Source organism: Antennarius striatus, chromosome 10, assembly GCF_040054535.1.
Source record: "Antennarius striatus isolate MH-2024 chromosome 10, ASM4005453v1, whole genome shotgun sequence".
In the NCBI taxonomy this organism is placed as follows: Eukaryota; Metazoa; Chordata; class Actinopteri; order Lophiiformes; family Antennariidae; genus Antennarius; species Antennarius striatus.
Genome location: NC_090785.1, coordinates 4,885,626 through 4,900,937, shown reverse-complemented (window position 1 = coordinate 4,900,937; position 15,312 = coordinate 4,885,626). Strand labels below are relative to the sequence as shown.

The 15,312-nt window shown below is 42.9% G+C and overlaps 1 protein-coding gene across 1 annotated transcript; it reads right to left on the bottom strand.

The window, feature by feature from the left end:
• Positions 1 to 232: 232 nt before the first annotated feature.
• LOC137603169 (cohesin subunit SA-3-like) lies at positions 233 to 13,474 on the bottom strand. Its single transcript, XM_068326408.1, has 31 exons — positions 13,446 to 13,474; positions 12,620 to 12,725; positions 12,160 to 12,384; positions 10,861 to 10,957; positions 10,451 to 10,527; positions 10,051 to 10,255; positions 9,754 to 9,905; positions 8,891 to 9,088; positions 8,486 to 8,584; positions 7,918 to 7,997; positions 7,547 to 7,654; positions 7,342 to 7,438; positions 7,171 to 7,273; positions 6,947 to 7,050; positions 6,630 to 6,722; positions 6,396 to 6,488; positions 5,626 to 5,826; positions 5,313 to 5,380; positions 5,128 to 5,215; positions 4,922 to 5,002; positions 4,115 to 4,207; positions 3,826 to 3,994; positions 3,324 to 3,457; positions 2,837 to 2,938; positions 2,273 to 2,406; positions 2,047 to 2,169; positions 1,635 to 1,810; positions 1,148 to 1,334; positions 935 to 1,030; positions 713 to 797; positions 233 to 320 (listed from the first exon to the last, which is right to left on the bottom strand). Exons 1-31 carry the CDS (start codon positions 13,472 to 13,474, stop codon positions 270 to 272), a joined length of 3,654 nt encoding a protein of 1,217 aa, XP_068182509.1. The 3' UTR covers positions 233 to 269.
• Between the last annotated feature and the right edge of the window lie 1,838 nt (positions 13,475 to 15,312).

Genomic DNA, 15,312 nt, shown 5'->3' with positions numbered 1-15,312 from the left:
AGGAAGAGAACTTAGTGCCAGCCTTCAGGGATTTTGAACATTTTTTTGAACATCTTGTTCTCAAACACTTTCAACAGCGAATGGCAACAACTCTGGTGCCTGAATTCTTCCTTCCTCTTCAACAACAGTAATGACAAACAAATCTGATGGTGAACTTCGAAAAGGGTCATTTAGAGGAACCGATGGTCAAGTATTTAATACACTGAGATGTGCTAAAGCCAGTTGGGTCTGAACCAAACGCTGTCAGGGTGGAACCGTCATACTCGTCCTCAGTCAAACAGCTCGTCAAGGACGCTGGCTGAGGTGTGGCGTGTTGACGGCTGAAGACGAAAAACAGAATAAAAACAAAAGATTGTCAAGTAAAGGAAACACGTACAGCCTGTACTAAATATACCAAAAGAAGAAGTGTTTCTCCTTCACACCTGTCACACCAGACAGAGGTGCAGTGTTCACAAATAGGAGATTTTTGTCTCTCCTGGTGCTACAGCCATTAAAGCCAGTAGTTTTCAGCTCCACAGTGGTATAACATTTAACTTTGAAGATGTAGAAAAGAGCTGTGAGGATCTAAATCTGATGAAACCTGTACATTATACCTATGTCAAATATACATCTTACAGCTGACTTATGACAGTAACGTCAGTAAAAAAGATGTAAAGAACTTATGTATTTGAAAAATGGTACTATTAACACGTGTCAATGTATTTTCTTTCACCAGTGCATAAGCAGATTCACTTCCGGAATCCTCAATTTCAGGCTCTTCTCTGTCTTCTTCATCGTCGTCTTCCATCAGAGACAGTCTGGAGGGAAAACAGTTCATTCACATGGAATTACTTTTTTCCCAATACCATTTGACTCAAAAAGAGATGAAAGATTGCACATTTTTTCAACCACCGTCCAGAAATAGATGGCATTCTCCTTGTTAGATCAGTCTTACAGGGTGAGGTGTGAGCTCACGTCTCGATGACTGGGGCTGCTCCTGATGGAGAGGGGCTGGCGCTCTGCGATGGCCTTCACCTTCCTTACTGGTAATCTGGAAAATAGGAGGACATCAAGTAAAGCTCGCAGCCATGAAGTCTTTGTCTCATGCTGTCATGAATTACAGTTGGTTGATGGAGTCATCGAAATGGAGAAATGGTAGTCAACCTACCCTGAGGAGAACTCATCCTCGGACTCTAGTTCAGCTAAGTCGCTGTCATCGATATCCGAATGTGTGGGTTTCCTAGCGACCAGTTTCTGAGTTGGTTGCCTCTGAACAGTGGAGGTGAGGGCTGGGGTGGACAGGCTGCTGCTGATGTTGCTGCTGTCCAACCAGGATCCTTCGACTGTGGTGGATGCTGACCATGGAGAACAGGAGGATATCAACTGTGGCACTTTAATTGTGTGTCTGTCTCAAATGAGAAGGAGGCCGTGGGTACATTCTAATCCATAAGATTAAAAAGAATAATCAATAATAAAAATAATCACATGCTGCAGCTCTATTTAAGCATATAACAGTTAGGGTACCAGTCAATCCAATTGTAGCTGTGACTAACTCAAAAAACAGTCCCTCCATACCAAATCATTTATGTGGTACCTTTAGTTGGAACTATGTCTAACATCTACTGTGTGTCTGAACACAAACGTGTTCATCTCACCCTGACGTGTCACCTTCTTCAGTTTAGCGACAGGAGTCTCGTGTAAAGAGGCGATGTGGCTTCCCTCATCTTGCTTTCTGGGTTTATTCAATCGGCCTTCCAAAGAACGCTGGTACATTCTGACCGACGGCCAGCAGAGGGCAGCATGGGGACAGTTTGAAGTCAGGAACTCGGTGCTGTGGGAGGATGAGGAAAGGCAGAGGAGGACCCAACTGTTAGATAAAGTTTATTTGTATCACAGCTTTCAAACAAAGAAGACATTTTTAAAATACTTTACAAAAGATTGACAAAGTATACATTAAGAAGTAATGGGTTCTAAAACTCCACACGACTGGTAATTGGGAAAAGTTAGTGTGTATATGTGAGTGGGTTTGAGTGGATGTGGATCAGTTTGTGGGTCACAGCTCCTCACAGCCGGATGCGATCCAGTGGCAGTAGCTTGAAACTGAAATCGCTCAGGATCTCCAGGAAGGCTATGTTCGGGTTCTGCCCCTCTTCATCCTGTGGTTCCCGAAATGCAAAATCCATACCGTCCCTAGGAGTAAAGAAAGAAAAATGCATTCCAAGTTAGGTCGGATATTAAAATTGAAACAGAACTGATGTGAACATGTTGGATCCCAGACATGTGTGCTACTTGCATATGCAGAGCAACCAGCGGTTTGCGGATATGTTGAAGATCAACGCCGAAGCTCATGGCCAGCTTCTTGGCCAAGTTGCTGATTTCTATGAGATTCTGACTGGAGCGTTCCTCTGCCAGCACCTCTGAGAACAGCTGCGTTGGTACATACATGACAGTTAACTGAAAAACTTCTGTCACTCCACAGGAACAGTTCCACCTGTTCACTGCTTTACAGGAGCTGGAGGCGGTTCTGGAGTTCTGGCCTGAACAGCATTCAGCTCTGACTTGAACCTGACTGAAAATGTGTGTGGCAGCGTGAACCATCCTCCAGATTTAGCAGCAACTCCTGGCAGCTTCGACTGAACAGTGGGCTGCCACCCCACAGGAAGACATCTAGAGGATGTGTGACCCTGTGAGGGGGTTTCTGGCTCTAATCAATAATCAATAGGAGGCACGCAAATTATAATATGGTACCTGACATATTTTATTTTCTGTTCCATGTATGTTCATGTAAAGGATTAAAAAAATAATAATTTCAGCTATAAAATGCAGCATCTGGTTGGTTTTTGACTTGAGGACAAACCTGCTGGAGAGTTAGACAAACAGTTTTGGCGCTCTGAACCGGATTGATGAGCTTGCTCTGCCGTAAAGTCTCTTTAATGATGTCTCCAAAGTCCTTAAAGTACTGGGTGTGGGAACAAACAGAAAATAGTATCATGGGCATCTAATTAATGGCAATGTCTAAAAATGTGATAATAATCCAGTCCTCTCTGTGCTTCTTCTGACCAATGCTTCTTGTCATTCTTGGCACCTGAAGCCTCGAAAACTGATTTTGTCACCCTCCTCCACTCTCTTACACATCCTACCTATGATTTATTTCTGAGAAATGTTCCCTGTATTCCTAAACTAATTTATTTGTCAAAAAGTTTACAGTCTAAACTATTAATTTGCCACTTTATAAAGTCTAAGCTGAGCAACCAATTGTTTACAGTCGATGTGTGCTTTCAATTCAAATCTGTTATTCTGGACTAGAAAGACGCAGCAATTCTATAAACGGTGTTATTGCCAACCTTGCTGTAGTGCTTGAAGACGTCGGTGGCGGCAGACAGGTCAAGCACACCATAGATCAACAGCTTACAGAAGCCGGCTAGGTGGTTTCGCTTCTTCTGGAGGAGAAAGATCATGCTCTCTTCCTCACCCCCAGCTAGAGAGGAAGGTCACAGATGGGAGGGAATGAGACAGAGGAGAAACCGACCCATAGGAAAAAAAAGTGAAAGATAGGCAGGAGAGGTATAGAGATAACTTTATGTTGATGACAAAAGATGAATTAAACAGACTGAGTGATAAAAAAACAACTGGTATGTGTTTTGGGAATTGGCAGCACGCTGTGAAAAAAGATTTGTCACACTGGCAGACTCTTAAAACATTCCAAGAATTATGTCCGGAGGCATAAATGATGAACGGGTCCTCTGGGAGAGCTTCGGATAAACAGACCTCTGTCGTCATTTAGAGTTTAAAACTTAAAATACTCTATCAATAAAGACTAAAAGAGCTTCTTAAAATAACCCCCACCATTTAAATCAGCATATTCTGCGTCGGAGAACACGTAATCCATGAGGAAAGCAGCCATGTCAGAGCGCAGGGAGTCCGACGGCAGGTGGACCAACGTTTGCAGGGCGGTTTGAGGTGAGCCCGACATCTTACTGTACAAAAGCAGCAAGTCGCAAAGAAGCTCAAACGCCTGCGGACGGAAGGACAAGAACTGTATTGTGTGCAACAAGTGTGTCAAATCTGAATTGAACGAAGGGAGGCTTGTAATGTGCTCAGCCATTTAGCCTCAATGCTAACTGTAAGTTCTCACCTGATCTCTGATGTCAGTCTGATCCAGAGCCAGGCAGTTCTGACAGACTCTGCAGAATGAACGCACCTGCTTCTTCAGTCGATTGAGTTCGGCCTAGAACAGAAGGACAAGGACAAGGATCAGAGGGAAGATCTTCCATACGACCACCAATGCCATTTGTGACAAGAGGACTGGACTGAGGAGCGAAGTACTGCGATCAAGTCATCACGACTGTGAGAGCCGTAAGAGAGTCTTGATTTCTGATGGCTGCCCTTTCAAAGACGGAAATCTATATCCTCTATTTAAGTGCTCTCTCCTTGTTAACTGCGCTGTCCTGCTGCCAGAACACAGATATTAAAAGTGTACTTTTAAAAAAATTGTGTAGACATGTTCACAAATTTGATGAAGCACATATGGAGACACAAACTCTACGCCCACATTCGCGAACAGTTTCCCACAATAATGGCCCCATAAATAACGACACGTTCCCCGTGTGACACAGAGTGAGAGAAAAACAGCAGAAAAAAATGAAAATGAACTTAAACAGTGCAAAATAAATGTGGATGAGTGAGGAAACAAACGCTGTTGACTTGGATGCACATTAACAGATTCTGTGTAAATGCCTGCTGTCTTGTTGTGCGACATGAAGGACACAGATGGCAGATTCGCTTTTATACGATGGGCCTCAAGAAAGCATTTGTCACATAGGTCGCTTCGTCTGGTGCTGCCAGGATGGAGGCGCATTAGCTCCTGATATCTCTGTATGTGTAAACAACCGGTAGAAGGTCAAAGTGTTTCTAAATATCCAGCTTTAAGTCAGACGAATACCTTGGCTGGTGTCGAGTTGGCTGCATTCACTTTAGCCCACATTAGGTGGAAGGTAGCAAATCTCAGCGCTGACACCATCAGCTGGAATTATGCAAAATGTGAAGTTTAAACCAGCTTCTCTGGACATTTAGCAACAGAACAGATCCACAGACAAACAGGTCAAATCAGAGGTGCAGCAGTAAGTAGCAGAACTTCCCGTCACAAACCTCCTTATCGAGCTCTCTGGACTCAAGTCTGCTCTTCAGAAGCTCGACACAGGAGTCAAACAGCTTCAGGCCAGTTGGGTCAATTGCACTAGACGACACACACACACACACACACATACATACACAAAACACATGCATGAACAGTGTCTGCTGCAGACATGCTTATCATAAGAACTTGCATTTACCTGCCCAAAGCTGAAATTCTTTTCAAGGCAGTGGCTGCGGTGTAAACGTCATTGTCATCTGCAGTTCCCTAGACACACACACACACACACACACACACACACACACACACACGGTTTTTACAGCTTATATTCAAGTGCAAATTTATTTTGCTACACCTAGTTAAAACCATTGCAACAATAATATCCTGTCTGTAAAGAAATTCTGCCTTTATGAGAGTTAAATTGTTCAGTTTTTATTAAAACTGTTTTGGAGACGTATTGATAAAACTTTCTGATCGTTTTGGACACTACTTTTTTTGTCGCACTCTCCCACCTGCAGCAGGTCACTTAAGTAGGTACTGAAACACTCAGACAGGTCGTCTAGCAGTCGGCTGAACTCCAGGTGAGCACGGGAGGAAAAGGTGTAGCAGCTGGAGCAAAGGGTGTTGATCACGTTGGCACAAGCCTCCAACACCGTCACCTCTGTGTGCTTCGACACAATACTGCACACCTGAGACAGCAGCAGGTCCAGGTGCTGACCAACAGAGACGAGAACAGGTCAAGTAAGCAAGGTTTTAACGCAGAGCAAGGTCGCCGTTTTAAATAAAACCATGTTAACTCCCTGGGTGCCAGTGACATCTATTGACGTCAATCATGTTTTTCAATGGGAAGGGCTGGAGGACGGTATGTGAAAATCAGACTTCTAATCATGGAATTTAGCGTAATGACGACTGATCCAATAACGGAACAGAAAATGGTGAAGACAGAGAAGCTGTAGCAGCTTATGATGCAACAAAGGTTGTGTATGTCAGCCTGCACCCGTGAGCAAACAGTGTCGCTCTGAGAGAAGCATCCTGTGACCGGTCAGGAACAGAAAGAAAACACAGATAAACGTCTGAAGCATCAGAGAAAGGTGGGCGAAGGAGACTGTTGGCCACAAAGCCCTGGTAATCAATGAGTTAATTATAAGGTGGAGCTAATCTCTATATCTAGAGCTAATGTCTGCAATGGATTATTTACACATCATCAGGTGAGTGTTATTTCCATGTGGGTCTTAGCGTCTGAGCTGAGCCACAGCCCGTTCGTCTTCTGTCACACTCGTACCCTTTCCAGTTTGGTGGTGCTGGTGTACATCTCCAGGTCAAAGGAGAAGGGAGCTTTCAGGAGGCGGCTCACAATCCTTGTGTCAGCCGAGTACTGGGGAGAGAAACAAACAGGATCAGCAAGAAATAAAATAAAATAAAAATTTCAAAGTGTCAATACGTGATTCGTAAAACCTTTTAAATATTTACGTACAATATATCAAATTAAAAAAAAAAAAAAAAAAAGTCAAGTTACCTTCACCAGCAGCTGTGGCAGCAGGGGGATAAAGTGTGTTGTGATACGTCTCCTGTCTTGTTCCTGGAGCTTCTTCTCCTTCATATTCAGGATCTAATGACACATAGACTTTCAGGAAATAGTCACAGTCAGCACAATGGAGAGTATTACAGGTGACACCATCAGATGGCTGTGAGTCAAGCAGGGAGAGGATGATTTACACCGCTGTGACTTTTCCCGCAATATTCTGGAATGATTTTGTCTCCTCATTTAAATGGTGGTCAGAAGTGGACCTGAAACAAAGCACAGAGATAAATGATACTTTTCTTCATCAGCACCTTTTTCCCTTGAATTCTCCCAACAGGCGGCAACCCCTGCGCTGCCTGTATGACGGCGCACATCATCAGCTCGATGAGAGCCCCTTCTTCCTCGTACGTCAAACCTGACAAAACAGAGGGATCGATGGTTGAAAACAAGTTGCTGATGTTTCAGTTACAGTTGGATTAAACCGACACAGATGTGGCTCCATTTGGTGTCTTTCCAGTCTTATCTGCTTCCTCACCATCATCCTGCAGCAGCAGAGCCGTCATGGTCTCCCAGTCTCTCAGCTCAGTTCCAGCAACAGCCCACAAACTATCCACCAGGTATGCTCCATGCTCATGGAACTGTCGAGGGAGTGAACCGTTTACAACACACCTGTACTGCACACCGACGACCACCCCCAAATACACACCTCACTCTGAATGTAGAAGGAGATGAAGACATGAAAGAAGGCTGCATTGTCACTTAAATCATTCTCCTGGCTGTAACTGGCAATCAGGTTCTTCAGCCTGACACAGAGGTAAATTTCACATTATTAAAGTACATATCAAATAAAAAATAATGAAATAAGATTAGACATGGACGACAGCAACAAGTAAAGGTTGGATGAAACTGACTTGTTGTAAAGGAAGCGGCCGGCTGCAGCCGCCATGCCTCTGTGTGAGGCGTAAACCAGGGGATAGATGGATCCACACTCTTCTTCACTCAGGCCTTCCTCTGTCTTCCTGCTCAGAAAAATCATTGCAGGATGATGAAGCACAGGGTGAAAATCCCTTTCCATTGAACGCTTAGTTTAAGAAGTCATTTGAACTGATCAGTGAATGTGTTGAAAGACTTTTGTTTTACATGTTCACCACTGGAGTTAAAACTTCAAATTGTATAAAACTGCCCCTATTTGGTATGTTTTAAGTTAATTCAAATTCTATTTTCTGTCCTGTTCATTACAGAGTGGTACCAAGAATCCACAAGAGACAGAAAAACTCCTCACTGTTGGATCAGCAGTAACAGATTGACCGTTTCCACAGCTACGTCTGGCTCCTTGTCTAGAACCATGCTGAGCATCCGCTCCTAAAAACACACACATGCAAATAAATGCACAATCAAAGCAGCATACAGACATAAAAAAAAAGACACACACACACACGCAAAAATGTACCCCTAGACATACAGGCATGATGACAAATTAGGCACTATGCCATCAAATGAAAACGTTTTATCTGCTGCAGCACATGTGGCTTAGAAGTGCTTTTTTTTTTGAATGTTTAGAATGAGCTTATTAAGCACCAGTAATTGGCAGCAATTAACACACCCAGACACAAGCCCAGACAAAGGAAGAGGACACAGCAATATGTGTGAAAAAAAAAAAAACTAGACAGGCGAAGACATCAGGGGAGGGAGAACAAAATTCTGGACAAGGAGACAAAGACGGGCAACAAATAGAAATATCACAATGAGACGCAGCACTAGATTAAAGACTGATGGTGAGGGAGGTGGAGAAAAGCAGACAGGACGGAATAAAGAATGAGGTGAGAGTCCAATCCAGAGGGACGCCTCACTTTAAATCTGCCGGTGAAAAGCTCAAGGCGACCAATGAATTCCTTCTCCTGGTACAGACCCTGCAGGGCGCGCACACACTGCAGACGCACTGGACGTTGCTGATGAAAACACACACACACACACACACACACACACACACACACACACACACACACACACACACACACACACACACACACACACACACACACACACACACACACACGAAAACAGAGTATCTGTGTAACCATTGTTTGTGGACACCTCTTTGTCTAAGTGTCTGATTGTGTGTGTGTGTGTGTGGATTCCTCCCATGTCTGCGGATATTCTACAGCTGGGTCTGATGCTAGAGTGGGAGGTGAAACGACTTCATTGTTCACAGTCATGTCGGCGACTGACAATCCCCAAGTTGGGTGTGTGTCTACCTTGTCGTAGAGCATCCATCCAAGATATTTAAGACAGCTGTCGTTGAGGAAGTCCTCAGGATCCGTTTTCAGCCACATGCCCAAGTCCTCGATGCAGATCGTGCGGATTTCAGGCAGCAGGTCTCGGTAACGGTGCACGAACACACCGCGGAACGTGCCGTTCATCATGGAAGATATCTCCTCTCTGTTCTCCTGCAGCTACAGAACATACATGACAACACTCATGACCAACATTAACAACAAATCATGATTTTTTTTTTCTTTTTTTAGTACTCATGTCTTCAAAATGTTTGGTGGAAATTATTCTTATGGGTTTAAACCAAACATTTATAGTCAAAGCTTTTTTAAGGAATTTCAAAATATTTTACGCAGGGCCTCTGCAGAAGAGAAGATGAAGAGGAGGACTCAGCTACTGACAATCGGGATGCTCTGAAAGGGAGAGCGGCAGAGCTGAGACCTCTGTAGGAACAACCAAAATTCTGCCCTGACCTACAATTGTTAACCAGTGGTAGGATGGCTCAAATTAACTTCACCAAGCACCGGGCTGCGGTTTACTGTTATTAGCCTCTCTTTGCTCCTGTTAACCGCTGACTGGAGGGAAGCGTTCATGTGAAAGTAAAGAGCAGACAGGGAAAGTGGATCGGACTGGAGGGAAATAAGCTCCAGTCAAGTCCGACTTGAGATTAGTATGAAGCTGAAGCGGCCTATTTATCAACCTGCACTGTGTTCTCTCCTCCATTTTGCTATCCACGCTTTCATTCATTACAACATGTGACAAGAGCACCGCTGTATCGCTGTCTGTAACAATCATGGATGTCCGGACCTGAATGCTACACCGGTTTCTGCGTGAGCTCATGCATCACCTCTTTGATGGTGGCCTGCAGCCCTTCCAGTTTGTCCGATGCTCTTTCATGCAAACTCTTGCTGTTTTCCATGTCGTATTGGCGTTGGGCCGTCTGCTGTTGAATAGACACCAAAACAGCCACTTCCACCATTCCAGTCATCAACTTCATAGCTAATAGGGAAAAATAAAAAAAACCCATGCAGATTCAGGTTAAACTGTAGTGAACTACAGGCTGAGCGATGTGACCATCAGTATTTTTTGTAACAAATCAGGAAAAATCTGTTTGGTATCCCCTTAAGTGTATCGATGTCCTTACCAAACAAGGTGCTGGTGTGTCTGAAGGCTCGGACCTGAGAGTCAGACATTCCGGTGAGCAGCGCCAGCAGGGAGGGGAAGAGGTACTCGTCATAGAGGAGGCTATTCCGACAGGACTTCACCAGAACCCGAGCGAACTCACACAGGCCAGCTTTGAGACGTTTTAGCTGGGGGCCTGGGGTGCACAGAGGGTAAGCCACCGAATCCTGGAAAACAGGAAAAAGGAAATAAAAGCAACTAAAGAACTATTTCACATCATGTTTTATGCGGTTACCTGAAGCAGAAGAATCTGGCTGTATCTGCTAATGCACTCATGACAATGAGAAAAGTATTCATTTCTGTTTTTCTAAAGATTCACTTCAGCAAATCTGAACCTTGTCTGAACTACCTTTTTTTCTCACCTCATTGAACTCTTTAGTTAATGAGCTTATGATCTCAGCGTTCTGCATGTTGTCCAACATGTCTCTGGTAACGACGCCTGGACAAAAGAAAGACGTGTCAACACAACGCCAAACATGTAAAAACAACCTGCGCGATGCTGGTCGTAATAATAAATCTGGTTCTTGTATTCGACCCAAACAATTACGTACATCCTGCTATTTCTTTTCATTGTCATTCCACCTTCTCATGATATTGATAGACTGTGTTATCGATAGATTATTAATGTAGCACCTAAACACTGCATCGTTACCATGGTAGGAGATCAATAACTGACTGCTGATCACTGCAACAGCTAAAATTGGACAGATAATCTCTTCAACTCTGACCTTCCCCCACACCTCATCCAACGGACTCCCTCTTGACCTCTGACCTTTGCATCCGCAGGACCTAACAATGAAGTTGATGAGAACCAGCAGCCCAGCCTCTTGGCTTTGCTTGTAGACGTCCAGCCACTCGTCCACCACAGCCTTAAGTTTGACAGGGACAGAGGAGCCAGTGACGACTCGGATCAATGGACAGATGGAAATGATCAGAAAATGTCACTGAATAACATTACATGTCTGAAGAATTAGCCTTTCCACGCTTCATTTGTCCAGTAACATATCTGAGTTTGCGTGTCTCAACTTTCTCCCGTCGCTCATAGTTTCTGCAAATCTTAAATTCCCGTTTTACGCACCATCTCCTTTGATTACAGTGATCCCTCGTTACTCAGTTAATGCGTTCCAGGACCACCCACAAATAACAACATTTTGCGGTACAGTGACAAACTATTTATTTTATTATTTACAATAATTTAAACATTTATGAACCCTCCCCATATTAAACCACCTTATATCTGTATTACCTTTTCCCACACCCGTATAGACAGTTTAAGGCACTTTTAAGTGTTTCTTTAATACCTGGAAGTGCGCTGTTTAAAGCACCTTTGTAGACGCAGGAGGACATGTGAGTCTCGGAACGCAGCGCACCTCCGGACGCTGTTAGCCAATAGAATGCCCCTACATTATCAAGTGACAACCTACTACAAATCCGCGATGAGGTGAAGCTGGGCATCTTGAAGCGCAAATACTCCAGGGATTACTGTAATAATCATTTTTGGTTACCGTTGTATACTCAGAAGAACCCTTAGCAAACATCGGCTGTATTTATAGTAACAGTGTAACGTCTAGTGTGATAGATTAAAAATGTAGCTGAGGAAGCATAAAGTCAAAATCTGTCTCGAACTGATAATATTTGCCGTTTGTCAGATTTGTGAATGTGCTTTACCCAGAATTACCCTCTGCATGGTGTTGCTGCTCTAGTGACAGTTTTTTCATTGTTCCTCGAAACACCTTTTGTCTCTCCATTGTTATGCGGCCCCTCTTTTTTAGTCTGTAGTCCCAGATGAGAGTGAGTATGGTACAACAATGGTTGGGATGGATGCAGAATGTCAATCATTCACTACACTACTCAGTAAAAACTGTTTCTCATCTTCGCATATCAAAGACAATTCTATAGGGTCACATCAGTCAGCCACTGACAGCAGATGATAATTGTTTCATTGTCTCTCCTGAGCCCTTGTTTTTCTTCTCATTATACATGCCTTCTTCCGACACACCCCTCACTTGACATGTTTGTCTCCCCCCACCCCCCACAGCTCCCAGTGCACCTCAGGTTAGGGTTTGCTTACCACCATAGAACTCTTTCCAGAGCAAACGGCATTGTAGATATCCTCTGCACTGATGCCCTGGTTCTCCCTATTCTCTGTTGTTGGAGGTCTGGAAGAGCCTTGCCTGTGCGTCCCCCGGGAATAATGCTGTTGCTGCCGGGAGGAGTCTGGAGGGGTGGGGATGGTGCTACTCATGGAGCTGGACATCACCCTCTGTGCAGCTGTATTCCTGGTTATCTTAGGTGGCTAGAAATTAGAGACATTACAGAGCAGCTAAGAAGAGAATTTAAGATTATCACGTGTATTAATGGTAGACTTGAATGAAACATCGACCACGATGTCGGAAATCTTCTGATCTTCTGCAAAATAACCAGTGAGATGTGCGACACTGAAACAACTTCACTGAATACCATTACAACTCAAAACTGGGGAAAAAATGTAACCTGAATACACTCGCTGGTGGAGAAACTATTCATGTTACCTGAGGACCAAGCAGTGATATTTGCTTCCGTTTGGTAGCTTTCATTGTGACCTCATAGTCACTGCCAGAATCGGTGAAGTCATCATCCATGTCCTCCTCCTCGTAACTAAGGAAAATAAGAATAGGGAGCCGAGACAAATGTCAAAAATCATTCTCACTAAAATTAACAAGGCTGGGAATGTAACTTATTAATTTTGATGTTCTAAGCAGGGAAATCACTGGTTTGTACCCCTCTAACTACTTTAATAGATCAGTTCGGAGGGATCAACTCTTCTTTCTGAACGAAAATGAGATGATAACCTTGAAAAAACTAGGTCAAGGTCAAATTTCAACTTTTGTACACTCAGGAACCGGATAAGATAGACAGACGAGGGAAAAGACCATTGTAAGACCGTAGATCAAAGCTAGTGCTTTACTCTACCTATGCACTGGCTTTGATCTATGGTCAAACCTAGTGCATAGCTTTGACCTACCCTGAAAGGTCAAAGCTATGCACTAGTCAGGTACTACATCCAGGGTACCCTGAAAGTAGTACCAATCGCAGGATGTTGCAGTCTGTGACTGCCTTGGTTCTAGTTCTTATTTGGAACATGGATATACTTGCGAATTTTGGATATGAAATGGAAATTAATTTAAAAAAAATTTTCATTTCTTATACCACTATGCAGCCAAAAATAAGTGCAGCCAGTTTGGAGGCCTATATTTAATAATCAGATGTAAATCCGATAAATTCCTGCCGAAAACAGATTACAGTATTTTAAATTTTGCTTTAATAAATTAACTTTCTCTACCTTATATGGGCATTTAATAAGCCAGCTAGCTCTACCTGCACAGAACAGAGTTCCCTTCTTCCATTTTCAGCAGAGAGGCGCCAGGAGCCCTAATCTGGTTTCGAACCCAAGGTCTGGTCTTCTTCTGGGGGTGTTCTCTGAAGTTTTCAGGAAAGACAGGAAGAGACAAAACCCAACAGTCAAGCTAACTAGCATTTAGATTTAAAAAAATTATTTAGCGACTTAGTCATTATCAGACTCACAAGGATAATTAAGAAGTTTTTTTTTTTTTTAACAGAATAAGTAATAAAAAACTGTGACCAGATAGATTTGACAAAAATTCTACCATTTCAAATTAGGATGACATGACTGTAGCCTGAATAGCCGGGTAGCCACTACAGCTAAAGTAAATCAAAGCATCACCAGATAAGTACATCAGTACATATAGACCATGGTAAAAATAATTACTTATCAGTTTGATGTTTCCTTGATATTTATCGATATTATCGTCACTTTTTCCTCTTCTTAACTCGGACACCCACAACGCCAAAAAAGAACGTAAAGTAATTGTTGGATGCTGATTGGCTGGTACAGTTTCAGGTCAGAGATGATTGGTCTTTCCAAAAGTTTTGCTGTAAGATAATTGGTCGTTGCAAACACATTATCACTGGGTAGAACCTTAGTGACTTTTAATATACTTTACTTCGAATATAAATATTACTGATTACGTGGGCGTTAAAATATAACCATGAAATGTTTGAAACAGCTCATGGACAACACTTCTATGAATGTCTTCTCTTCGCTGTCATTTGTGACGCTCTTTGTGGAAGCTACGTCCATGTATCTTTCATTATCGATTTGCCCAGGTTTCAGGGGGGGAGGAGGCGCAGCTCCTCCCGGACCTCCGCTTGGCCATTGTTATTTTTGTGAAGCAGTAATCAGATTCAATTCGTTTGGGGTGAGATATACGACTTCCGTTGATGTACTTCAAAATAAAATACTTAACCCATAACCCACAGTGTTCACTTTTTGTTTATTTTTTTTTAAAGACTTTTAGAGTTTTCACTTGATATGCTTCACAGTAGGTTAAAAATAACACGACCTGTTATGACAAATATATGGGTTAGAAATAATTTAAAGGGGTTGTAGGGTGATGCCCTCCTCTACATCTCCCTCTAAAAGTGCTGGGGCAAACAAGTTTGTGAGATTACTCGAGCTGCCTAATTGATATTTTCTTTTTTTGCATGTTGGAATTGATCATCCTCATCATGGATTTGACAGTATCAGCAGACGCGCTCTGTGTATTAAAACACATCTTTCCTATGATTTAAGTGAAAGTGAAACGCTGTTGAACGAACTGGGTTTTTTTCCGTTCAAGAAAAAACATCATTTACTCCAGTAGTACAGTAGAATGAGATTTATTCTTTGTAATCCACTGAAAAATCCCGAGACATCGGTAGAAGAATCCTTAAGTATTACAGTTCAGTTAACAGCAAAACTTTTGTGTGTGCTATTTTTTTCCTCTTAAATTTGGAACATAAAAAAAACCTCTGCGGTGTGTGTGTCGTTCGAAATTAATAAAAAAAAAAAAAAACAAAAAAAAAAAAACGCGCCTATGATGTTATTTTGAAAGCAGACTCATTTCCGTTTTCTCGTGCTAACTCTCGCCATCTTGACGCAGCAGAGCGCTGAGGCTGAGGAACGGGAGCGCCCCATTCACACTCCCGTTACGTCAGCGAGCGGCTCTCCCATCTCCCATCCAGGATAAATTAATCGTACAGTAAATGGGAACACGTTTGATGTAAAAAAAAAAAAAGAAAAAAAAGAAGCTTTTCTTCTCGGGGAACACGATGACTGGTTTAAACGACTGACTACTTTGGATTTTGTTATACTTTACTTTTGCGTCTATCTATTCATTCATTA